The sequence below is a fragment of the Barbus barbus genome, assembly GCF_936440315.1.
Source record: "Barbus barbus genome assembly, chromosome: 34".
Classification (NCBI taxonomy): Eukaryota; Metazoa; Chordata; class Actinopteri; order Cypriniformes; family Cyprinidae; genus Barbus; species Barbus barbus.
The window spans coordinates 11,801,004-11,823,691 of NC_136762.1; the positions used below are offsets into that span (position 1 = coordinate 11,801,004).

The window sequence follows — 22,688 nt, forward strand, 5'->3', positions numbered from 1 at the left end:
AAACATTTCTTGTTATTATTATTATTATTGAAAACAGTTGTGCTGTTTAATGTTCTGTTGAAACCATTATATCTTTTTAGCAGGAATCTTTAATCAATAGAAAATTCAAAAGAACAGCATTTATTTGAAATAGAAACATTTAAAGGCATCAAAAGATTGAAAGATATTGACATCATCTAGAACTATATCGCTTAGCTCTAATGTTTTCTTCAACTGGAAATTTTCTGTTTCTAAACTTAGCATTAATTATATTGAATCCCAGTCTTATTTCCCAATAGTCCATTACATTTGAGACATTTTATTGACAGGATTAAATGTTGGAGGTGCACTGAAGTCTATGGGCACTCGCGATTTCCAGATTAATTAGCCTGTCAAATAGGGGGCTTTCTACCTGGTGTGCTAAAGACTGATGTTAATTAGAAAACAGTGCTGAAGCTACATTCACATGCAGGTAGCGGGGGGTCTTCTTGTCCAGATTCCAGCCAACTTGAGTTCAGCGGAGCCGTCTGGATGTTGTCTGATCCTGTCGTGGAGTGAAATAGAGGGTTGTTCTTGATTGATCTGTGTGCAGTGCTGGAACACTTGAGTGACATCTGTTGGTTCCTGCCCAATATTGACATCCTGCTGCATCCATCCTTCAAATATTACAATTAGCTGTCAGAACATTTGGTTAACCCTTCTACATAGGCAACATTTTGAGGCATCATAAAAACACTGCTGTTATGAAATAGTGTCACGTTCTAAGGTGTGGTCATAAATGGTGAAATTTCAGTGACATTTCACATGCAAAAAGGCCGATTGTACATTGTCAGTAGCATTAAATGTGTAAAGAACAACACACAAAGATGTCAGTTTCAAAAACAAGCTGTTTTTTTTTAGTTGGTAAACTTTATTTTTATTTCTTATTCTTTAATGTGTTTTATTATTATGGATATATATTTGTGCTTTGCAATTTTAACATGGTTGGCGATGTCCTAATTTCAGATTTTATTGAAATCAGTTGTCATTTATCCCATGTGTAGCACAGTTTGTTTGGCATGCAAAGTTATTGGCTGAGTAGACCATTCAATATCTTTGGCTAGAATGATGGACTTTTCTTTCAAATATCCTTACTCTGCATTAAAGATGAGCTCGTCCTTTATGCAAAGTCCATTGATGTCAAATCTTGTAAAATCAGCAATACAGCTAGTTAGATAAGCCAGAGACGTGATGATTTTTTTTTCGTTAGAAGTACCTAGCTTTTATTCTTTGTTTCTGAATACTGTCTGGCTTTTCATCAGTCAAACAAGCTCTTTGTGTCCTGCTGTACTTGACTGGCTTCTAAACTCACAGAGTTTGAGGGATTGCTTTTATTCCATCTGCTCCCCTTGATGTGAAAGCAGTAGGTACTTTTTAAAATTTGACTTATGTATTATCCATGCTACCATTTTTACTTTTTCATAGCAAGGTGATAATGATTCTATAAATCAATTTAATAGGGACTCATTAGGACCTTTAAAGCAGACACTCCAGTTAATTGCAGTTCCTCGCAGGTAGAAATCTCATCAATCTCTGATCTAAAGGATCTGGGATGCCTTCCCTAAGGACTACCTGATTGACGAACTGATTATTTAAGGAATCACATGCGTGACTGACAGCTGGAGCCACACCAGACCGATTAGGGATTTGGAGACTTTTTTGAGATACGCTCTGTAAATCTATAAACTCACGTCTTGGGAGCCAGTTACATCCCTATGCAGCAGCTCTGGGCTGAGGTTTTGTTTTTGTTCGTTTACTATTTCAAGTAATTACATTTCAATCATTGGCATTGCCTAATCATTTTGATTACATATGTATTAGTTTGGTGAGGGCGTTGTTAGGGCAGTGATTGTTTATGTGAGCACAGATGGAAGTTAGAGCAGAATCCCTGTGGAGTCAAGGAGTAAGGGGCCTGTTGGCAGAGCTTGGGTGAGAAGATGGAAACAGCCTGATGAAGCCTCAGAGAGAAGCACCAAACAGAAGCCAGCAACCTCCTCTATGTGGGTTGCCCTCAATACCTTCATTTTCTGTCCACTGATTGAATTCAATCAGTGTAAGTATGATGGACTCCTGTAGGTTAGTACTTGAGATTTAAAGCTGGAGCTTTGTTTTGAAATCGTTTTTTCTTCATTTATGCATTTTTCCCATGCTTATGAATCTGTATACTTTTGTGCTGCCTCTGAATCAGCAGCTTAGATGTGCTTTCTACAGTGGTTCTTAACCAGGGGGCCATTTCCATTTTTTAAAGGTGTCATCGTATGCCCATTTTCCACAAGTTGATATGATTCTTTAGGGTCTTAATGAAAAGTCTGTAACATACTTTGGTTAAAATTTCTCAATGGTAGTGTAAAAAACGTACTCTGTTACTATCGTAAGCTCGGTTCCCTGAGATATGGGAACGAGTACTGCGTCTGTAAGACGCTTGTATGGGAAAAACTCATTTTTTCCTCTTCAACTGAAGCCTTTTCAATCACGCAGTGAAACTACACGTCCATTGGTTCGTGCAGTGCTATAAAACTGTACTTCAACATATGCTGATAACGGTATATAGCTGTTTGCATTTATTCCCTTAATATTTCTCTTGTGGCCCGTACAAAAAAAATGAGAAGAAACGTATTTTGTGTTAGACAGGTTGTTTTTGAAAGTCGGTGCTTGAAATAAAAACGTTTTATTTAATTGATTTTTATTAATGACTGCAGTGTTAATATTTTAATTGTAGCCTTATAATTCATTGTAGGTAATAGATATGTTTTAAAATGATTTTTTTAAACATTTTAATTGAAGAGTAAATAGCCTTATTTTTTGTTATCATCGCAGCTCATCAGTTATTTGGTAATTATAGCAGGACAAATTAATTGTAATTTTAATTTAATAATAAAAATAACTTCATAATAGGCTAAAAATAATAGGCCTAATTATGTAACAGGTGTACATTAATTGGAAATGCCAAATCCTCTTAATATTGGCAATAACTGATGTTTTTGACAATACCTCTGGCTATCGTCGATACAAGATCATCGTCTTTTGTCACAACCCAGCAAGGGGAGGGTATCACGGGGCAGACAGCACGATGCCTGTTACGTCGTTTGGGCTGCCTTGTTGAGCGCAGTGGCACTGAGAACATTATATTTCACACAAGCTGTTTTATTTTCCAAATGTAATGGGACTTGTCCAACGAATCAAATCGTTCAGTTTGTAATGTGTACTGAACCAAAAGCCTCGTACCGAACGGTTCAATATGAATATGTGTATCGTTACACCCCTACTTCCAAGCTGTGGCCAGTTGTGCAGCTCACCAACATCAGCAGTAACAATATATAACAGTCATGTAACCACTTGGCCACCGATAAAACAAAGCAACAAAATCTTGCTCTTTAGCTTAATATTGATCTGAACTTTAATGACTTTTGATTCTGCATCTCAGCATCAGGAGTGTTTGTCTGACAGAAATATATTATATATTTAACTTTCTTTTCCTTTCCCCCTTAACATTTTTCTCACGTTTTCAAATGTTAATCAGCTAGTCAATGGCGTTGTGACAAAAACAAAATCTAAGCAGTCCGGTTTCTGACTACACCTCAAGCTCTGGCTGAATAAATTAGAACAGACGACTAATTAATTAATAAAATAAGAGCCCTAGCCTCTGTTGGCTGATCGAATCACACATGTTATCTTCTCAGCTTATCTGAGGAACCACGGCTGACAGGCTCACGTCGCTTCTAGTTCCTAACAGACACGGCCTCTCCGTGCCTCGCCAAAACCAGACACTCGAACACACCTCATCTGTATTCTCCCCCACACAAGCTCCTGCCAAGTTGTTTTTTAACATATGGCTCTTGTAGGCACAATCTCCTTCAAACGCTAATTCCCATTTAATTACTTTTCTTTCCTTTTCTTTCTCCATTTAACCACAGAATGCCCCAAGCAGGGAAAACTGAAGACACACAACGCTAGGAACAATACAATGACTCCACAGTGAGAAATATAAATAGAAAAGGGAGGAAAAGGACTATAATAAGGTGGTGATGCAGCGTATTTGCACAGGAGGAGGTCTGAGCACACGATTGCTGTATTAACTTGTATTTATCTGCCAGTGCTGAAGGACACTGATACCAGTCTGTGACAGAGTCTGCTGTTCTGAGAAAGATGTGTTTCGGGTCCAAAATTAACACTTGCCAAGCGCTAAAGCAGAGTAAAAATTGGCTTTGGCAAGCAGATAAAACTACATTACTCGCCAGTTGGCTAACTGCAACATTACATGGTTTAAGATGAATAGTAAGAATTATGGCCTGGCCGTTCATGATGTTGGTTATTCAAATCACCATCTACCAAGAAAAGAAAAGTATAAGATTAATAATTTTGTCTTCACTACAAAATTTCCCATCTTAAATTTATCTATTATGTCTCACATTTCCTCTTTACCCAGAGCTCTATTTATTACATTGCATTATATTGAAAATGTATTGAAGTACGCTAACAAAATATTGAAAATACTGAAGAAGAAAAAAAAAAAATCATGTTTTTTTTTTTTCATGTTGTAACCATGTATTAATTTTTGATGGGGGTATTAATAGGAGTATTTTGTATGACCAAAATCTTATATAATTTATCACATACCTAATATTTATAATACTTAAAAATGCACACACGTATATGTGTGTGTGTGTGTGTATATTGTCAGTCCTTGTCTTGTGTTTCCCCTCCTCCCGTGCCCATATTTGGCCTTCCTGTTCCTGTCCTCGTTTGTCTTCATTAGTTTAATTAGTCCCTAGCCCTGTGTTTGATTAGTCCACACCTGTTCCTTGTTTTCCTAGTGTTTATAAGCCCTGTGTTTCCTAGCCCCTGTTTCCGGTCTTATCGTCAGTATCGTCATTAACGTCATTAATGTCAGTGATGTTCGTCTCTCCCCAAGCTCGTTGTGTGTGTATTCAATAAAAGGATTATTGATACTTCCACGTCTCCGCGCTCCTTGTATCCCGAGAGGGAACGTGACAGAAGACCGGACCTACAAAGTAAGCGGCGCTCCTTCCCCCATTTTGTTTTCCGTTTTGAAACAGTTTTTGTTTGTGCCTGTTAGTTTTTTCCCTCCGCGGCGATGGATTTCGCCGCCCGTCTCCGTGCTCTTCTCCTGCGTAATCTCCCATTCGTGGAGTACACCGGGGAGTTCTGCCGGCTCGCCGCGGTAACGGATCTGCACGACGCGGCCATCCTCCACCTGTTCCGGCTCGGGGCCTGTTGCAACTACCCCATGGACCTCCCAGACACCACAGGATTGACCTGGAGGCTGGGGATATACCGGTGACTGGGAGACTTCCGGGCCCGAGTCGGAGCTAGCCCGCCGTCGTCAGCGGCTCCCCCGAGTCCGCCGCCGCTCGCGCTTCCAGAGCGCCCCCGCGAACTCGCGCTTCCAGAGCGCCCCCGCGAACTCGCGCTTCCAGAGCGCCCCCGCGACCTCGCGCTTCCAAAGCGCCCTCCTGTACCTGCTCCTCGCAAGTGCCCTCCTGAGTTCCCGCTGGTTCCGTCCAGCCCTCCTGAGTTCCCGCTGGTTCCGTCCAGCCCTCCTGAGTTCCCGCTGGTTCCGTCCAGCCCTCCTGAGTTCCCGCTGGTTCCGTCCAGCCCTCCTGAGTTCCCGCTGGTTCCGTCCAGCCCTCCTGGGTTCCCGGTGGTTCCGTCCAGCCCTCCTGGGTTCCTGCTGGTTCCGTCCAGCCCTCAGCCCTCCTGAGTTCCCACTGGTTCCGTCCGGCTCTCCTTCGTCTCCGCTGGTTCCATCCAGTCCCGCGCCTCCCGAGCGCCCCCAAGTGTCCGCGCCTCCCGAGCGCCCCCAAGTGTCCGCGCTTCCAGAGCGCCCTCCCGTGCCGGCTCCACGCACGCGCCCTCCCGTGCCGGCTCCACGCCCGTGCCCTCCTGAGTTCCCGCTGGTTCCGTCCAGCCCTGCGCTGCAAGAGCGCCCGACAGAGTCCGCGCTGCAAGAGCGCCCGACAGAGTCCGCGCTGCAAGAGCGCCCGACAGAGTCCGCGCTGCAAGAGCGCCCGACAGAGTCCGCGCTGCAAGAGCGCCCGACAGAGTCCGCGCTGCAAGAGCGCCCGACAGAGTCCGCGCTGCAAGAGCGCCCGACAGAGTCCGCGCTGCAAGAGCGCCCGACAGAGTCCGCGCTGCAAGAGCGCCCGACAGAGCCCGCTCCTCTGTGGCTCCCAGGGGGGAGCTTCCCCAAGAAAATTTTGGGGGGGGGTAAGAGGGTCACAGCCTGTGTGGCCGGGCCAAGGGCCAAGGCCACAGAACCCCTCGGGCCCGAAAAAAATAGGCCGTGGCTTCCCGAGTCTCCAGATCCGCCCTGGCCTCCCGAGTCCCCTGACCCGCCCTGGCCTCCCGAGTCTCCAGATCCGCCCTGGCCTCCCGAGTCTCCAGATCCACCCTGGCCTCCCGAGTCTCCAGATCCGCCCTGGCCTCCCGAGTCTCCAGATCCGCCATGGCCTCCCGAGTCTCCTGACCCGCCATGGCCTCCCGAGTCCCCTGACCCGCCATGGCCCCTGGAACGGGCACCGCCCTGGAGGCCTCCAGAGCGCCCACCCCCCCTCCCCATTGGATGGTGTTAGGCGTGAGGACACGCCTTCCGGAGGGGGCGTAATGTCAGTCCTTGTCTTGTGTTTCCCCTCCTCCCGTGCCCATATTTGGCCTTCCTGTTCCTGTCCTCGTTTGTCTTCATTAGTTTAATTAGTCCCTAGCCCTGTGTTTGATTAGTCCACACCTGTTCCTTGTTTTCCTAGTGTTTATAAGCCCTGTGTTTCCTAGCCCCTGTTTCCGGTCTTATCGTCAGTATCGTCATTAACGTCAGTGATGTTCGTCTCTCCCCAAGCTCCTTGTGTGTGTATTCAATAAAAGGATTATTGATACTTCCACGTCTCCGCGCTCCTTGTATCCCGAGAGGGAACGTGACATATATACAGTATATATATACACAGTTGTGTCCAAAATTATAGCAGTGTGTTTAAAAAAGCGAGTAAAGCTCAAAATCCTTATAATAACTTTTAATTCAATACACACAAATGTATTGGGAACATTGCACACTCTATTATAAATCAAAACATAATTTGTTTTTAGTACATTTGTTATTACTTTACAGAAAGTGAAGAAAAAGGAATATTAGACTGTTCAAAAAAAAAAATAGTGTCTGCATTTTTTTTACAAAGTCAAACATTTACTGTATAAACTGAAAACTGCTTGAAGATTTAGCTTTCTTGTGAATGACTGAACTAACATTTAGTTGTATAGCCACGGTTTCTGAGTACTGCTTCTTATCTGTGTTGCATGGAGTCTGGCACCTGTGAACAGGTATTCCAGCCCAGGACGATTGCACTACATACCACAATTCCTCTGCATTTCTTGGTTTTGACTCAGAAACAGCATTTTTGATGTCACCCCACACGTTTTCTATTGGATTAAGGTCTGGAGATTGGGCTGGCCACTCCATAATGTTAATTTTGTTGGTCTGGAACCAAGATGCTGCTTGCTTGCTTACTGTGTGTTTGGGGTTGTTGTCTTGTTGAAACACCTATTTCAAGGGCATTTCCTCTTCAGCATATAAGGCAACATAACCTCTTTAAAGTCCCCCTGTGGTGAAAATCAAGTTTTTATGTTGTTTATTTGTCTGTGGTGTTTTTAATATGCTTCTAGACAAACCATGTGCCAATCCATTAATCAACACCATTGCTGAGTATTTTCTCCTTAAAACTGTAGTTTCCCAATGGCATTCCCAGAAATGCGGTTTGAAACAGCCCTCGGTTGCTACGTCACAAACCAATAACCAATCATGTCAAGAGATCGATTCCTATCACTAGCATGCAAAATATACCAATACCAGTACAAAACCAAACATAAATTAGAACAAAAAACCCATGAAGCCGTGGTTTAATGTGAATTTAGAACCTCTAACTTGCATTATAACCCGCGGAAACAGTGTAAAAGTAGCCTGGAGTCAGACCCACCTCTCCCGCATCGGCATCTGCACTTCACACACGAATGCTCGCGGGCGTGAATTATAATCACAAATGTCTGCATTCAGTCTTAAAGGCATTTTGAGGACACACCATCGTCAAGTAAGTAACTTTACAAATAGTTTTATCAGTCATTATCCGTGTATGCCATTGTTTTGCGTTTACTACAGTTCAGTGGATCAGGAGGCTCTGGCTGTGGCTGGTGTGACTGAGTGGAGGTGGGGCTAATTTGCATATTCATAGATCAGCATATAGTAAACGAGGCAAGGGTGTTATATAAGGGAGTTATATTCAAGCTATTTTAAGGCATGAGAAAATTATTTTCACAAGAAAAAAACATTTGAATATGTCACTTTGATGATCAAAGATAAGTTTTAAGGGATAAAATATTTGACTACAGGGGGACTTTAAGTATTTTAATGTACTCAATCTGATCCATAATCCCTGGAATGCTATAAATAAGGCCAACACGTAGTATGAGAAACATCCCCATATCAAGATGCTTGCACCGCCATGCTTCAATGTTTTCACAGTGTACTGTGGCTTGAATTCAGTGTTTGGGGGTCATCTGACAAACTGACCCAAAAAGAACAATCTTGCTTCATCAGTCCACAAAATATTGCACCATTTCTCTTTAGGCCAGTCAATGTGTTCTTTGGCAAATTGTAACCTCTTCATTTTTTCAACAATGGGACTTTGCGTGGGCTTCTTGCCGATAGCTTGGCTTCACATAGGCGTCTTCTAATTGTTACAGTACTCACAGGTAACTTTAGACTTTCTTTGATCACCCTGGAGCTGATCATTGCTGAGTCTTTGCCATTTTGGCTATTCTTCGATCCATTCGAATGGTAGTTTTCCGTTTTCTTCCACATCTTTCTGGTTTTGGTTGCCATTTTAAAGCATTTTATATCATTTTAGCTGAGCAGCCTATCATTTTCTGCACTTCTTTATATGTTTTCCCCTCTCTAATCAACTTTTTAATCAAAGTACGCTATTCTTTTGAACAATGTCTGGAGCGACCCATTTTCCTCAGATTTTCAGAGAGAAATGCACAGTACAACATTTGCTGCCTTCGTTCTTAAATAAGGGCCACTTGTTTGACACCAGTTTTTTCACTGAATGATTTACCTCTCTAATTAAACTCCACACTGCTATTATTTTGAACACGCCCCTTTTCAATTAATGATTTGATTACACAGAATCTACAGCATGTCATGACTGTTGGGTCTGTTGGTTTTCTATTACTCTACCACACCTACTAGTAAAATATTTGCCATGTAGAAATATAATTTCTACCAAAAACAGTGATTGATCTGGTTAGTGATGTTGGACTGCTATTATTTTGAACACAACTGTGTGTATATACAGTCATGGCCAAAAATATCGGCACCCTTGGTAAATATGATCAAAGAAGCCTGCAAAAATTAATCTGCATTGTTAATCCTTTTGAGCTTTTATTTAAAAAATTCACAAAAATCTAACCTTTCATTGGATAATAAGAATTTAAAATTGGGGGAAACATCATTATGAAATAAATGTTTTTCTCTAATACACATTGGCCACAATTAACAGCACTCTTTTATTCAATACTTTTTGAAACCTCCATTTGCCAGTTTAACAGCTCTAAATTTTCTGCTATAATGCCTGATGAGGTTAGAGAACACCTGACAAGAGATCAGAGACCATTCCTTCATCCAGAATCACTCCAGACCCTTCAGATTCACAGCTCCATGTTGGTGTTTCTTCTCTTCAGTTCATCCCACTCATTTTCTACAGGGTTCAGGTCAGAGGACTGGAATGGCCATAGCAGAAGCTTGGGTTTGTGCTCAGTGACCCATTTTTGTGTTGTTTTTGAGGGTTGTGTTTGGATTATTGTACGGTTGGAAGATCCAAACATGGCCCATTATAAGATTTCTAACAGAGTCAGTCACTTATTGATTTTTTTTTATCTGTTGGTTTTTGATAGAATCCATGATGCCATGTGTCTAAACAAGATGTCCAGGACCTCCAGCTGTCCTATTATTACATAAAATAATAAAGCAGTATATTTCATTGTACATATGAGTACTTTTTATCCCTGTTTTCACCAAACCCATCTTGAGTGTTTGCTGCTAAAAAGCAAATTTTTTAGTTTCATCTGACCATAGAAGCCAGTCCCATTTGAAGTTCCAGTCCTGTCTGATAACTGAATATGCTGGAATATGTTTTTGGATGAGCTAGAAGAATTTCCTTGAAGCCCTCCCAAACAACATTTGGTTATGTAGGTGCTGTTCGACAATTTTTTATTTAAGATTTCTGACCCCGAGACTCAACTATTTTCTGCAATTCTCCAGCTGTGATCCTTGGAGAGTCTTTAGCCACTCCTCGCCGTGCATTAGGACGATATAGACACACGTCCTCTTCCAGGCAGTTCTTAATTATTGCCCTTATGGTGAAAATGGGAATTTTCACTGCTCTAGCTCTTTTCTTAAAGCCACTTAACTAATTTGTGAAGCTCAATTATCTTTTGCTGCACATCAGAAATATATTCTTTGGTTTTTCTCATTGTGATGGATGATTAAGGGAATTTGGGCTTTGTTTTCCCTCCTATTTATATTTCTGTGAAACAGGAAGCAATGGCTGGATAATTTCATGTTCATAATCACCCTGGAGTGCTCAAAATTGTGAATATGAATGGGAATATACTTTATATTTTAAGAGATATTTTAAGAATTTCTAGGGGTTGAGAAAAACATTTATTTCTTAATGATATCCCCCCCCCATTTTAAATTATTATCCAATGAAAGATTAGATGTTTGTGAATTATTTTAATAAAAGATCAAAAGGATTAACAATGCAGATTAAGTTTCACAGCCTTCTTTGATCTTATTTACCAAGGGTGCCGATATTTTTGGCCATGACTGTATACATACACACACACACACACACACAGAGGACTTTTTTCACTTATATATTATTGTCTTCACTTTAATGTGCTCAATAGTTAACAGAATAGACTATAGTTTTGCCAGGTTTTTAAATCGCGCTACGAGTGTACCTCAATACAAATGTTACTTCAGAATCTCTAGTGGCTGACACATTTCTTTCCTACAATGGGAGATGAATGCTGTTGATTCATCTAGCCAGAATAAATTGGCTTGTTCAGTGTTAGAACTGCACACCTTTTGTGATGTGTCCTTACAGGTTGATGTGTTTCTGTTGTGTGAGAATGTGAAGGAGGAGTTGTGCAGCGAAGGTGCCCAGACTTGTCCACACAGTGCCAACGTACGCATAGCAGAGGGTACAGATACTCTGGGCCAGTCACTCTACTCACATACACATATTCGAATTTGGGTGGAATTCAGCTTATGTGCATTTCGTTGTGAATTTGTGGTGGTATATATGTATGTGCGTGTGAATGTGTGAGAGAAAGAGAGAGAGAGTTTACGTTTTGCCTTCATATTCTCTTATTTGAGAGGGTGAGTGCTTGGGTCAGATTGTTGAGCATATTCCTGTCCATGGCAAATTTGAAGCTGGAATCTGTTATTTTTAACTTTCTGCACCTGGGATTTGTACAGCCAGGTGTGTTCCCTGGCAAGCAGATGGTCAAAAATGTCTGCTCTGCTCTTCCTGAAATCGCACTTTTCCCATGTGGCAGTGAAACCAAACTCATTGTGATGTGTCTCCAAGTAATGCAGTGCAAGTGACAGCCTGTAACTGTTTCACAAAACGTCAATCACACCGTGCTGAAGCAATCCATTCAAATACCGCTTGGAACACCGTAGATCTCTGATTTATGTATATATATATATATGTATGTGTGTGTGTGTATATATATAAAAGAAATATAAAACAAATGTTTTCTCATGCTGTGAGATAAGCAGATGTATGTATTTGAGAAAATATCATATATGGTGTTAAAAAAATAAATGACACAGCGGATGATAAGAGCTCCTATTCTCTGTTTTTAATTTAAGCTCCATTATATGAGGCATGCTCTGCTTCACGTCGTGCTTAACAACACCCTTCAGCCGTGATTTATTCAGGATACACGGCCTCTCGTATCTTATTGCTTATATATATGAAGAGTTTATTTGCAAAAACAGATAACTCGATTTGTTTTTTTGTTTTTTATCATGTTTTCTTGTTTTAGTTAGCTGTTTTTTTATTTTTGTTTTTTTATTTAACCTAGTCAAAATAACCCAACTGCAGTTGGATTAAGATTAATTGGAATGCAATGAAAAAACATGATTTATGGGAATTGTTAAAAACGGAGTTATCTGTTTTTGCAAATGAACTCTTCATTTAAATAAAAAGAACATTGGCACTGTAGGTAAAATCAAAACCTGATAGTATTTTCAGTATTTCTAATATATCTGCTATAATTATGAAAAAGCTTCTTGTTTTTAGGCTTGTTCCAGATTTAATAGAAACTGGGAGTATTGGTATATTCAGATTAATTCATTGATTCCAGATTAAGAACTGTTGTTTTTTTTTGTTTTTTTTTTCACTAAAAACGATAGTTATTGAGGCAGAAAAATACGATTTCACTTCTTTCACATCTTGATTTAGTTTTTTCTTCTTCATTTTAGTATTTAGGTTATAGTTATATTATTTTCATACATTAGAATATTCTATTTATTTAAATACTTTTTATTCATCTTGTGGCCCCTTTGGAAGTTTCCTGAGGCCCCCTAGTGTGCCCCAGCCCATGGTTGAGAACCACCAGTATAGGTATGATGTAAATTTAATATACTTTTGTTAACCAGATACCATAAAAAAACAAGCAAATTGCTCAAATCTGTAAAAATCTGCAAAAATAAAAAAATAGTAAAGCTTTATTATTTCAGCACTAAATCCTTTTGGCCTTGAATTGGCATTTTTTGCATCTTATCTGCAGAAGTTCACCTTTTCCTAGAATTCCTGATACTTTTGCTGCTCGCTCAACTCATTGGTCAAACCAATTACATTCTTTGTCCATTTTTGCATTTTTGGTTCTCTATATGATCCAAGCAACATTTCATCTACATAATTTCTAGCTCTCTTCAGTTGAGTTGTTCTCTTCACATCTCTGTTCAGTCTCTTCATGAGCTCATTCAATCGCTGAGTTAAGGCAGCCTGTGGCCGCTGTCGACCCAGGTGTATTTTTGGCAACACGTTCATGTATATTTCCACTTTAAATGCATATCTGCATTCTGAACAGCCTCCTCTTGAGATTGATCTCTTTCAATCTCAATCTATTTCACTCTTTTCTCTCTGTCTGTCTCACTGTTCTCTTGTTTCTCTGTCATTCTCTGTCTTCCTTGATCTCTTTCTCTTTATTTCGCTCTCTGTCTTGACGCTTCACTACCATGTATTACTGACAAATCCTACCTTAGCAACTGTTGCCATCTATCAGATTATCAAACAAGATTTTGCTTTTTCTTCTGGCGGGTCATTTGTGTTTGAAATGTAAAAATTTAGCAGATTTAATTGAAAAATATTATAAATGTTTTTGTTGTTGAACACAATGTAGCACAGCTATATTTTCTTCCTATACAAATATTTCCATATGCATTTTTGTAAATATCATTTATTTCAGTGAAACTCTGTCATATATTTCATGTTGTCACATGAAAGTCAGTAAAATGCACAGCTTACAAATGTGCATTTACCATTGCTTGCCAAATGACAAATAACAGTTTTTTTTTTTTTTTTGAAGGTTTTTGATTCATTTCAAGTCAAAATACCTGATTCTGTCAATTTTAACTTGAAAAGACGCTCTGAGCTGCAGAAAAAGTAGTTTCACTTTCACAACGAATCACGGCATCTCCACGACATGGCGCCGGCGGCAACAACAATATTACAGCCAGAATAAAAATCACGCCCTCTTTCATTGCATATATGTTTGGGCGGTGTTATGAAAATTTTATGAAACCCACATCGTGACGTAGACATGTGGGGGCGTGTTTAAATTAGCTGTTTTAGGGGGGCGTGGACAAGTCTTAACTTTTATAAAGAATATCTGTTTGGTTTAGTCTTTGCAACTTCAGGGATCTTAGCACAAACAGCTTGTAGTACTCCAGAGAGAAAGGAAACCTTGAAGTCGCATTATATGACCCCTTTAAATTTTGCTCGGCACCCACCTTGTCATTTCACTCTCCTGTCGTTATTGCTTGTTATCCTTTTTCTCCATCATTTGCTATCGCTTTCTCACCTTTTGAGCGCAATTGAAACTAAACTGTGGGAGTTCCCAGCATTCGCTGCCACTCTGGCATAAAACTCCTACTGTGAAATTTCATTAACACACAAAGTTCACCATCTATCCGTCTTTCTGTCAGTCTGTATGTTTATCACCTATGGCTCTGTTGTTCCTTCTATCATTCTATATGTCTGCCCATTTGTCTTTCTAATTGTCTATCCTGTTTGTTTATCTTTCTGTCTGTCAACCTGTTCATCCATCTGTCTGTCTGTCTCTATGGTTTTATCTTTTCGTCTGTCATCTGTTGTTCTTTATTTCATTTTATCTATTGTTCTGTCTCTATCTGTCTGTCCGTCCGTCTGCCTCTCTATGGTTCTATCTTTTTGTTTGTCATTCTATATATTTGTTGTTCTTTATTTCGTTCTGTCTCTATTTATCTGTCTGTCCATCTATGTTTTTTTATTTTATCTGTCTGTCCGTCCGTCCATCTATATTGCGTAGCTTGTCAGTGATCTATGGCTCTGTGTAGTAAATGCCGCTCCATCTGAAAGCAGGTGATGGAGATTTACTGCTAATCACGGAACCAGCTTTACTGACGAGATGCCCATGATCATCGCAATTAGGGCTGCCACTAACGACTATTTTTATTTTGATTAATCTAAACGATTAATTTAAAAATCAACAATTTTATTTAAGAATATTTTATTAAACCAAATAAAATCCACATTTCTATGAAATCCTTTTTTTAAAGCAAAAGTAAAGTGCAACATAGAGTGCAAGAAGCAAGTGTCCATCTCATAGTCCAAATCACTGAAATCAAAGTTCAGTATTATAGTGTAAGAAAGACAACATATCCACGTGTTAGTCTAACAATACAATTATATATCAGCAGCCATATCACCCTGTAGCCCAAGACTGGTTGCCTACTGAAGCTAAGTAGGGCTGAGCCTGGTCAGTACCTGGATGGGAGACCTCCTGGGAAAACTAGGTTGCTGCTGGAAGAGGTGTTAGTGAGGCCAGCAGGGGGTGCTCACCCTGCGGTCTGGGTGGGTCCTAATGCCCCAGTGTAGTGACGGGGACACTATACTGTAAAAAGCACCGTCCTTCGGATGAGACGTTAAACCGAGGTCCTGACTCTCTGTGGTCATAAAAAATCCCAGGATGTCCTTCGAAAAAGAGTAGGGGTGTAACCCCGGCATCCTGGCCAAATTTGCCCATTGGCCTCTGACCATCATGGCCTCCTAACCATCCCCATATCTACTGATTGGCTTCATCACTGTCTCCTCTCCACCAATAAGCTGGTGTGTGGTGGGCGTTCTGGCGCACTATGGCTGCCGTCGCATCATCCAGGTGGATGCTGCACACTGGTGGTGGATGAGGAGATACCCCCTTACTATGTAAAGCGCTTTGAGTGCCTTGAAAAGCGCTATATAAATGTAACGAATTATTATTATTATTATTATTAATTATAATCAAAAAACTCTTTTTAAAGGAGTATTTACCAGAAATATTATTTACCAGAATTTATTTAGGTGAAAAATGTCTCTGTGCAGTATTTCTGGGGAAAAAAATAAATATAAAAATTTTTGTAAAACCTGTAAAAAAAATTGGAGATGCTTTTGATTATTACAATTTAATGGAAGCATTAAAATGGAATCCTGAAAATAATGGAAAACAGAATTTGGTACAGATAAAACTGTAAAACTCAATTAATTAGACAGGCTTTTTAACCTTTAAACCTTTTTTTTTTGGGTAATAAAAATAGCTTTTAAAATGACTTAAAATACATATATAATAGCAATGATGCAATAATAATTAGTTCAAATAAAGTATCAAAAGCAAGAAATTATATGGTTTTATTGAACAAAACTGTTAAAATACATAATGTATTATAAACAATAGAGCTAATGTACATTATACATTACAACAAAGGCCTGCAGGGGCGCCAACGGCCTGATGATTGTTTTTACACATTACTGTTTAATATTGATCAAGCACCATTTAATTCAAGCGTACACTTAATCTTTAATATTTGGCCATTTCTATAGCCAAATGCTATAGCCACTGTAATTAAATGAATATGTGGACATTAAAACGTGTAAACTCCGAGTGAGGGTTTGAGCTTTTATTTTGAAATCGTGATGTATTCTCCTGTGTTTGTGTAGATTTATAAATGATTTGCCTAACAAATCTGATGAAATGGCGCACGTTGCGTTCCCAGATGAACGTTATAATAAACCCAAACTCACAACAACATGCAGAGATGAGTTTGAGACGCTCCACATGTAAATGATAACAGTTTCTTTGTAAGACGTGCGCACTTAACCTACACGCATGTAAATAATTAAAGCACTGCATATACTGTATTAGAACTGCATCGCATATAATTATTTAATTAAATCATAGCATTTGTGAATTCACAATTATGCTTAATTATGATTTTTAAATGGGTTTAATATATCATGCAGCCTTGGAAAATAGTCTAATAATGTGTTTTATAGATTTTCGTCCGTGAAATGCGCCACTTTCGGTATTTTGCGGTTAATCGATGCAAGCAAAATGAAGTTGATGATTTTTAAAAATCGACTAAAATGGACAAATCGCGACAGCCCTAATCGCGTTCGATATATCGCACAGCCTTACTATCTATCTATCTATCTATCTATCTATCTATCTATCTATCTATCTATCTATCTATCTAGCTATCTAGCTATCTATTGTTCTTTATTTCGTCCTATTTGTTGTTCTGTCTCTATCTAGCTATCTGTCGGTCAGTCTATTGATCGACCTAGACATTTTATTAGTTTATTTATCCATATATATGGCTCATCATGTAAGCTGAATTGGTTTGTGGCTTACAGACATCTGGAGAGGCAGTCAGACAGGCGGTAGTAAGAAAGTGGCAGTGAGCCTGATAATGCTGCGGCTGATTGGCAGTGAGTATACAGTGTTAAGCACAGGAGAGAGCACAGCTCAGAGCCCTGGCTGTTTTCCTCATGGTGCGGCTGTGAATGAAAGCCTGCAGCTGGGATGAGCATTAGTTGGAGGTTTTTTTGCAGTCGGTACAGCTTTTCAATGAATGCAATTGCTCCTTGGAGACCCAATGATTTAGAAGTGAATGAATATGCCATTAAGAGAAGCAGTCTGGTCTATCATCGGCTCAGTCTGTTTGATGTCATAGTAGCTTGGGGTTGTCATGATATCATCCCGTTGGTTCAAATACATGCTGGTTCCCACGCTTGTCTGTGAAGGGATGCATTAAGAATCAAAGCGGTGTTTGTTTGTACAAACTTTTAACAGGCTTTGTTTTCAAATGAGGTTTTGTCATTATAGAATGATGGGATTGGACTTCAATAACTGTTGCAGAGTAGATACTTTGAAAAAACACCTGGAATTTGACAATATGTTGAATTAGTTATGTGGAAAAGAAAACTATTATTATTCATAAGTTTGCCATTGTCAAATAGAAGGGATGTAGTTGATGTGTCGTGTTACCTTGAACAACCACTTCAGGGGGTTTTAATTTTTTTTTTAAATTTTTCATTCTGTCAGCTCCATGCTGACAGAATGACTGGAGGCCAGCCAGAACATGAGCGCTAGATCATGAGAGTGTAAGAATGAGATGGCAGAACAGGGCGGGAAGCTACAAATAGAAAAAAAATAGAGCGTGGAATGGTGAAGGTGAGGTGTAATGACTTTGGCTGAAGGCCAGCGGTCTTATTTGGAGGTTCAGAGACACTAAAAGGCTTTTTTGTTGGTTCTGTTCACTTCCTCTCATGTGTAATTTGTTACCTGGTTTTGTTATTTTTGTATGACACCTGCAGACATCAAAATGAAGGGGTTTGTCTGATACAAATCCCAAGCTCTGTCTGTCTCCTATTGACGTGTTTTGAAATATGATGGTACCAGTCATTTTGATGATTACGCTACATTTTCTGTGTCGTCTTATGAAGAAAATATATGGAAGGTAAAATCATTAATGAAAGGGGGATGAGTGGGCTTTGCAGGATCAATAATCATTTGTGGTTCTGTTTGCTGTGCATCTGTGCAAAGTGGCTATAATCACTTTCTCTCTCTCTCTTTATATAAATATATCCCCATCTATCCATCTCATGCTCTTTCCTTAATGGGGTCAGAGAGTCTGTACCGTGTAAGGAGGCAGAAATGTGTCCCTCAGACTAGCATTGACGGTCTAGAGGAAGCTGAGGTAAGATGATCTTTTTGAAAATTCAGTGTGCTACTGCTTTTCTATGATATTGTGCCGTGACCTTTTGATGTCCCTTGTTCACCAGAACAAATGTCAAACGCATGTGCTGGTGTTGGTGGTTCACGGGGGAAACATACTGGACCTAGCGGGCGGAGAGCCAGGCGCAAAGAACGCAGATGTAAACACCCTGTCCTCAGTGCTGAAAAAAGTATCTCAAGCTCATTTCCAAGCTGCAGCTCAGCATGTCGTCATCAAGTTGGTGCCATGCCCGGCCGTATGTGCAGAGGCCTTCTGCCTTGTGTCAAAGTAAGTAGCTATTACTGAAAGCCACTTTTAATGACCATGTTATTTGGAAATGGGCCATGGTATTCTTTGAAGTTAATAGCATATATGCTACCACCAAGTGAAACTGACTAAATGCACGAAACTCGTTTTTTTGGGGAAATGCTGACAGATTTAGTCACAGTTGTTCTTGAGAGTTGGTTTTATGAACTAGCTGAGCAACTCGACTTCAACTAAAGAACATTTGAATGATAAATTTTACAAATTTATGTTCTCAAATAAGAGCCCATTGGCCCCTGGTGAACCGCTGTTCAAAAGTTTTGGGTCAGAAGATAAAATAATGTTTTTAAAAGAAGTCTCTTATGCTGCACCAGGACTGCATTTTTATGATCAAAAATACAGTATGCAGTGTGTGAAAAATTATTTAATAATAATATTTATTATTTGAATATATTTGAACATTTATTTTATTCCTATGATGGCAAAGCTGAATTTTCTGTGGCCATAACTCCAGTCAGATTTGCTGTTAAATAAACATTTCTTTATTATCAATGTTGAAAAAAGTTGTGCTGCTTAGCTTTTGTGGACACTGTGTTTTTCAGGATTCTTTTAATGAATAGAAAGTTCAAAAGAACAGCATTTATTTGAAATGGAAATCTTTTTAACATTGTACATGTTTTAACTTTCATTCTTGGATCAATTTATTGCATCCTTGCTGAATAAAAGTATAAATTTCTTAAAAAAAAAAGCTCTTTACAGACACTCCTCTTTATAATTGTACATTTTCACATGGAAAAGTCCAGAAGGGAATGCAGTATTTTTGATACATTTTTGGATGTTGCAGCCCTTATTTATACAACAAAATGTCTGTATTAATGTTGTAACCATTTAGAATTATTTACAGAACAAAAAGCAAAAAAGTTTAATGTAACAACCTTTAAGAATTCTTTACACATTTCTGTCCCCAAATAATCCCCCATTAGCCTTCTACTAGAGATGTTCTACAAGATTAAAGAGAATTCATGAGCAGTCTATTAATTCCATTGCCTTTCGTGCAGCATCTCTTCATCTCATGCACGTAGAAAAGAGTGCAGATAAGATTCAAAGCCTAAGCTTACCGTGACTTTTGTCATCCCTATATGCTGCTTTTCGTTTATAAGGGATGAAACCAATAAGTGGTAAGAAGACAGCCCCCAAGTAAGCATGTAACGCTAATGCTTTCTGTGAGAATCAGCCTTTATAATGAAGAGACTCCTTTTAAGCTGTGAAAGCAGATCCATTGCTTCAAGAGCTCAGTGGCTCGGGGCTCTTCTGAGGGATTTCTATAGCTTTAGGGCTTTTGTGTCCTTTTTGTCTTTGTCATCACCTGGTTGAAGCAATGAAGATGGAGGAGCTCCATAGAGTCAGAGAGGGTCTTTGATCACATGGTGAAATAAAAAATGCCAGTCATTGGGGTACCACAGAGATTAACACGATAAACCCTGTTCATGAGTGACATACAAACTGCATTTGCTCTTTTGCTGTGGTATTATGGTTCAGTGGCTATAGCTGCAGTGAGTATTAAAGGACAAGGGTCAGATAGATGCTGAAAACCATGAGGGATAGATGCTGAAACCATGAGTAGTTTTATGTCTATCTGTCTGCGTTTCTCCAGTACTGAGAAAGGGGGATATGATAAAAGTGATATAATAAAGAACAATAGCCTACTGGGAGAGACTGAGTAATTGTTGCAGGTCATAATTGTGCTCCCTGGATACAGAATACACACAAACACGCACCCTTACAATCACACAATGGGGTTTTCTTTTATCAACAAGACTTCCTTTTGCTTCCCACAGGATTAATGAAGGCATAGGCGGTCAGTTTACTCGTTACTTAGACCAGGATCAGCCAAAACAACATCGGTAGGCTCTGGTTCTCCAGGAAGAGACGTGTGGCTGATTTGATCTCCTGCTGACCTCTGGCAGCTTGTTGGACAGGACTAAACAATGGGGTGAATCTACGGAACCTGTCCAAAACATGTTCAAATCACATTTCGCTCCAAAATCAAAACAACAAATGTTTCAGATTGTGAAAAAAATTCATATTTTAAGTAATTATATTCATTTTTAATTTATCATCCTTCCTGCAGCATACTTTGTGACTTCCTGACAAAGTGTGCTACACAAACAAATTAGGTATCTTTGGAAAGAAGACACTCTTGGCTTTACTATCCATCATCCAGAGTTGATAATGCTCAAAAAGATCAAAAGTTATAGACACTGACGTGCCTTGAAAAATATATTTTTTATTTCATATACAAATACATGAAATAAGTCCTGGAGCAATCCAGAAAATTAGTGGATTGAAGGCCATGTGTCTAATGAGTTTATATTTCAAATTTGAAGACGATACCATGAAAAATGAGATTCCTGCAGTATTTTTTCTGAAACTATTTATAGTCCCCCCAGCCCCCCCGTTTGAGGAAAAATAAACACCAAATGTATTGCAGAATTATACAAACTTTTGATGGTAGTTTTTAGTAGTTTTAATTTCAGTTGTTGCAGCCTTAATTATATATCATTTTATTTAAATGAAAAGTATTTAACTGGCTTTATTTTCTTTATTCATGTGTCTTATTTTGTTCTTCATGGTGTTGATGTGAAATGTGACCTGGAAATGTTTTTGTGAGAATCACCCAGTTAATGCTCACTGCTCTCTCCCCCTTGACAGACATTTCAGATGTAAACAGCTCACTGCTGTGTTTAGAGCCCCTTTTATAGCGCACACATCTTCTGTCAGTACAGCTGCAATGCATGTATGTTCTCATTTCCTCAGTTTAAGAGCTTTGGGAATTGTCTTTGAGACCTGTGGCCGTCCTGTCAAGCCATCACTGCTGATAATGAGTTTCCTCTCCTAATGAGATGTGCTTACAGATGTGGCTTTACAGTGTGTGTATGAAGCAGCGACTCACACACACAAGACACTCATGCAATGCATTAGTGTTTGTGGAGAGGAAGCATACGAAAGAAAAGGAGGGGCGGAATGTTATGGAGCTTTGTGTTTACCGCCTCCACAAAGCATTTCCAGTTAGCAACTCTGGCAAAAAAGCTTCCACATTGATTTTCTGTCACTGAAACACGTGTGCAGGTCAATTCAATACGTGATTCCTGGAGTAAAACAATTTGGGGCTCCGTCACAGCTTAGATAGGAAGAAGGTGCACTGATTTGTCTCTCGAGGACAGTACCACCTGTGAGAATTGATGGTGTAAGTTTCCTCATCTTGTGCTTTGGGACTAGACAACCTGTAACTCATCGTTAGTCTTCGGCCTGAATCTTTGACCATTTAAGCTTCTTTAGTTTGCTTTATTTCCTCCTTAGTTGTTTCTTACTTCAGTATAGTATATGATAAAGAATATAGAGCATATATAGTTAAGCAACAGTTACTTTTGGTCCTCCTCACAAACTGTCAGTCTATGCATTAAAATGGAGATTTGACAGCTGTTGCATACTTATGTCAATGGGTGGCGACAAGTGACTGTCAGTGAGTCACTGAATCACTCAATTAGCCGATTTGTTCAAAGAGTCATTGAATCATTCCCTTAACTGACTTGTTCAAAAACACTGATTTGTTCAAGAACAAGTAATTAAACCATTCCCTCAACAATAACACTATAGTAAAGGGACCAGTTCTCACTATTAACATATTGGTTGTTTATTAGTACTTACAAAGCACATATTCTGCATGACCATATTCTACATCCCTAAGCCTACCTGATGCCTAAACTTAACAACTACCTTATTAACTATTAATAAGCAGGAAATTAGGACTTTTATTGAGGCAAAAGTTGTAGTTAATGGTTTGTTAATAGTGAGAATTGGACCTCAAAATAAAGTGTGAACCCCTTAATCAATTAAAAAAAAAACACACAGATTCATTCAGGAACCAGTGAGTCATTGAATGATATACTCAACTGATATGTTCAAAAATAGCCTACCGATTCATTCAGAAATGAATGAGTCATTGAATCATTCACTTAACTGATTTGTT

General features: G+C 39.4%; 1 protein-coding gene across 1 annotated transcript in view; it reads left to right on the top strand.

Annotated features, from left to right (window-relative positions):
* LOC306853974 (membrane-associated phosphatidylinositol transfer protein 3-like) overlaps positions 1-22,688 on the top strand; it is a 100,996-nt gene that overhangs the window by 31,858 nt on the left and 46,450 nt on the right. Inside the window, exons 4-5 of the mRNA XM_079391715.1 lie at positions 18,306-18,376; positions 18,462-18,682. Coding sequence (XP_079247841.1) covers positions 18,306-18,376; positions 18,462-18,682 — 292 coding nt within the window. The remainder of the gene's footprint in view (positions 1-18,305; positions 18,377-18,461; positions 18,683-22,688) is intronic.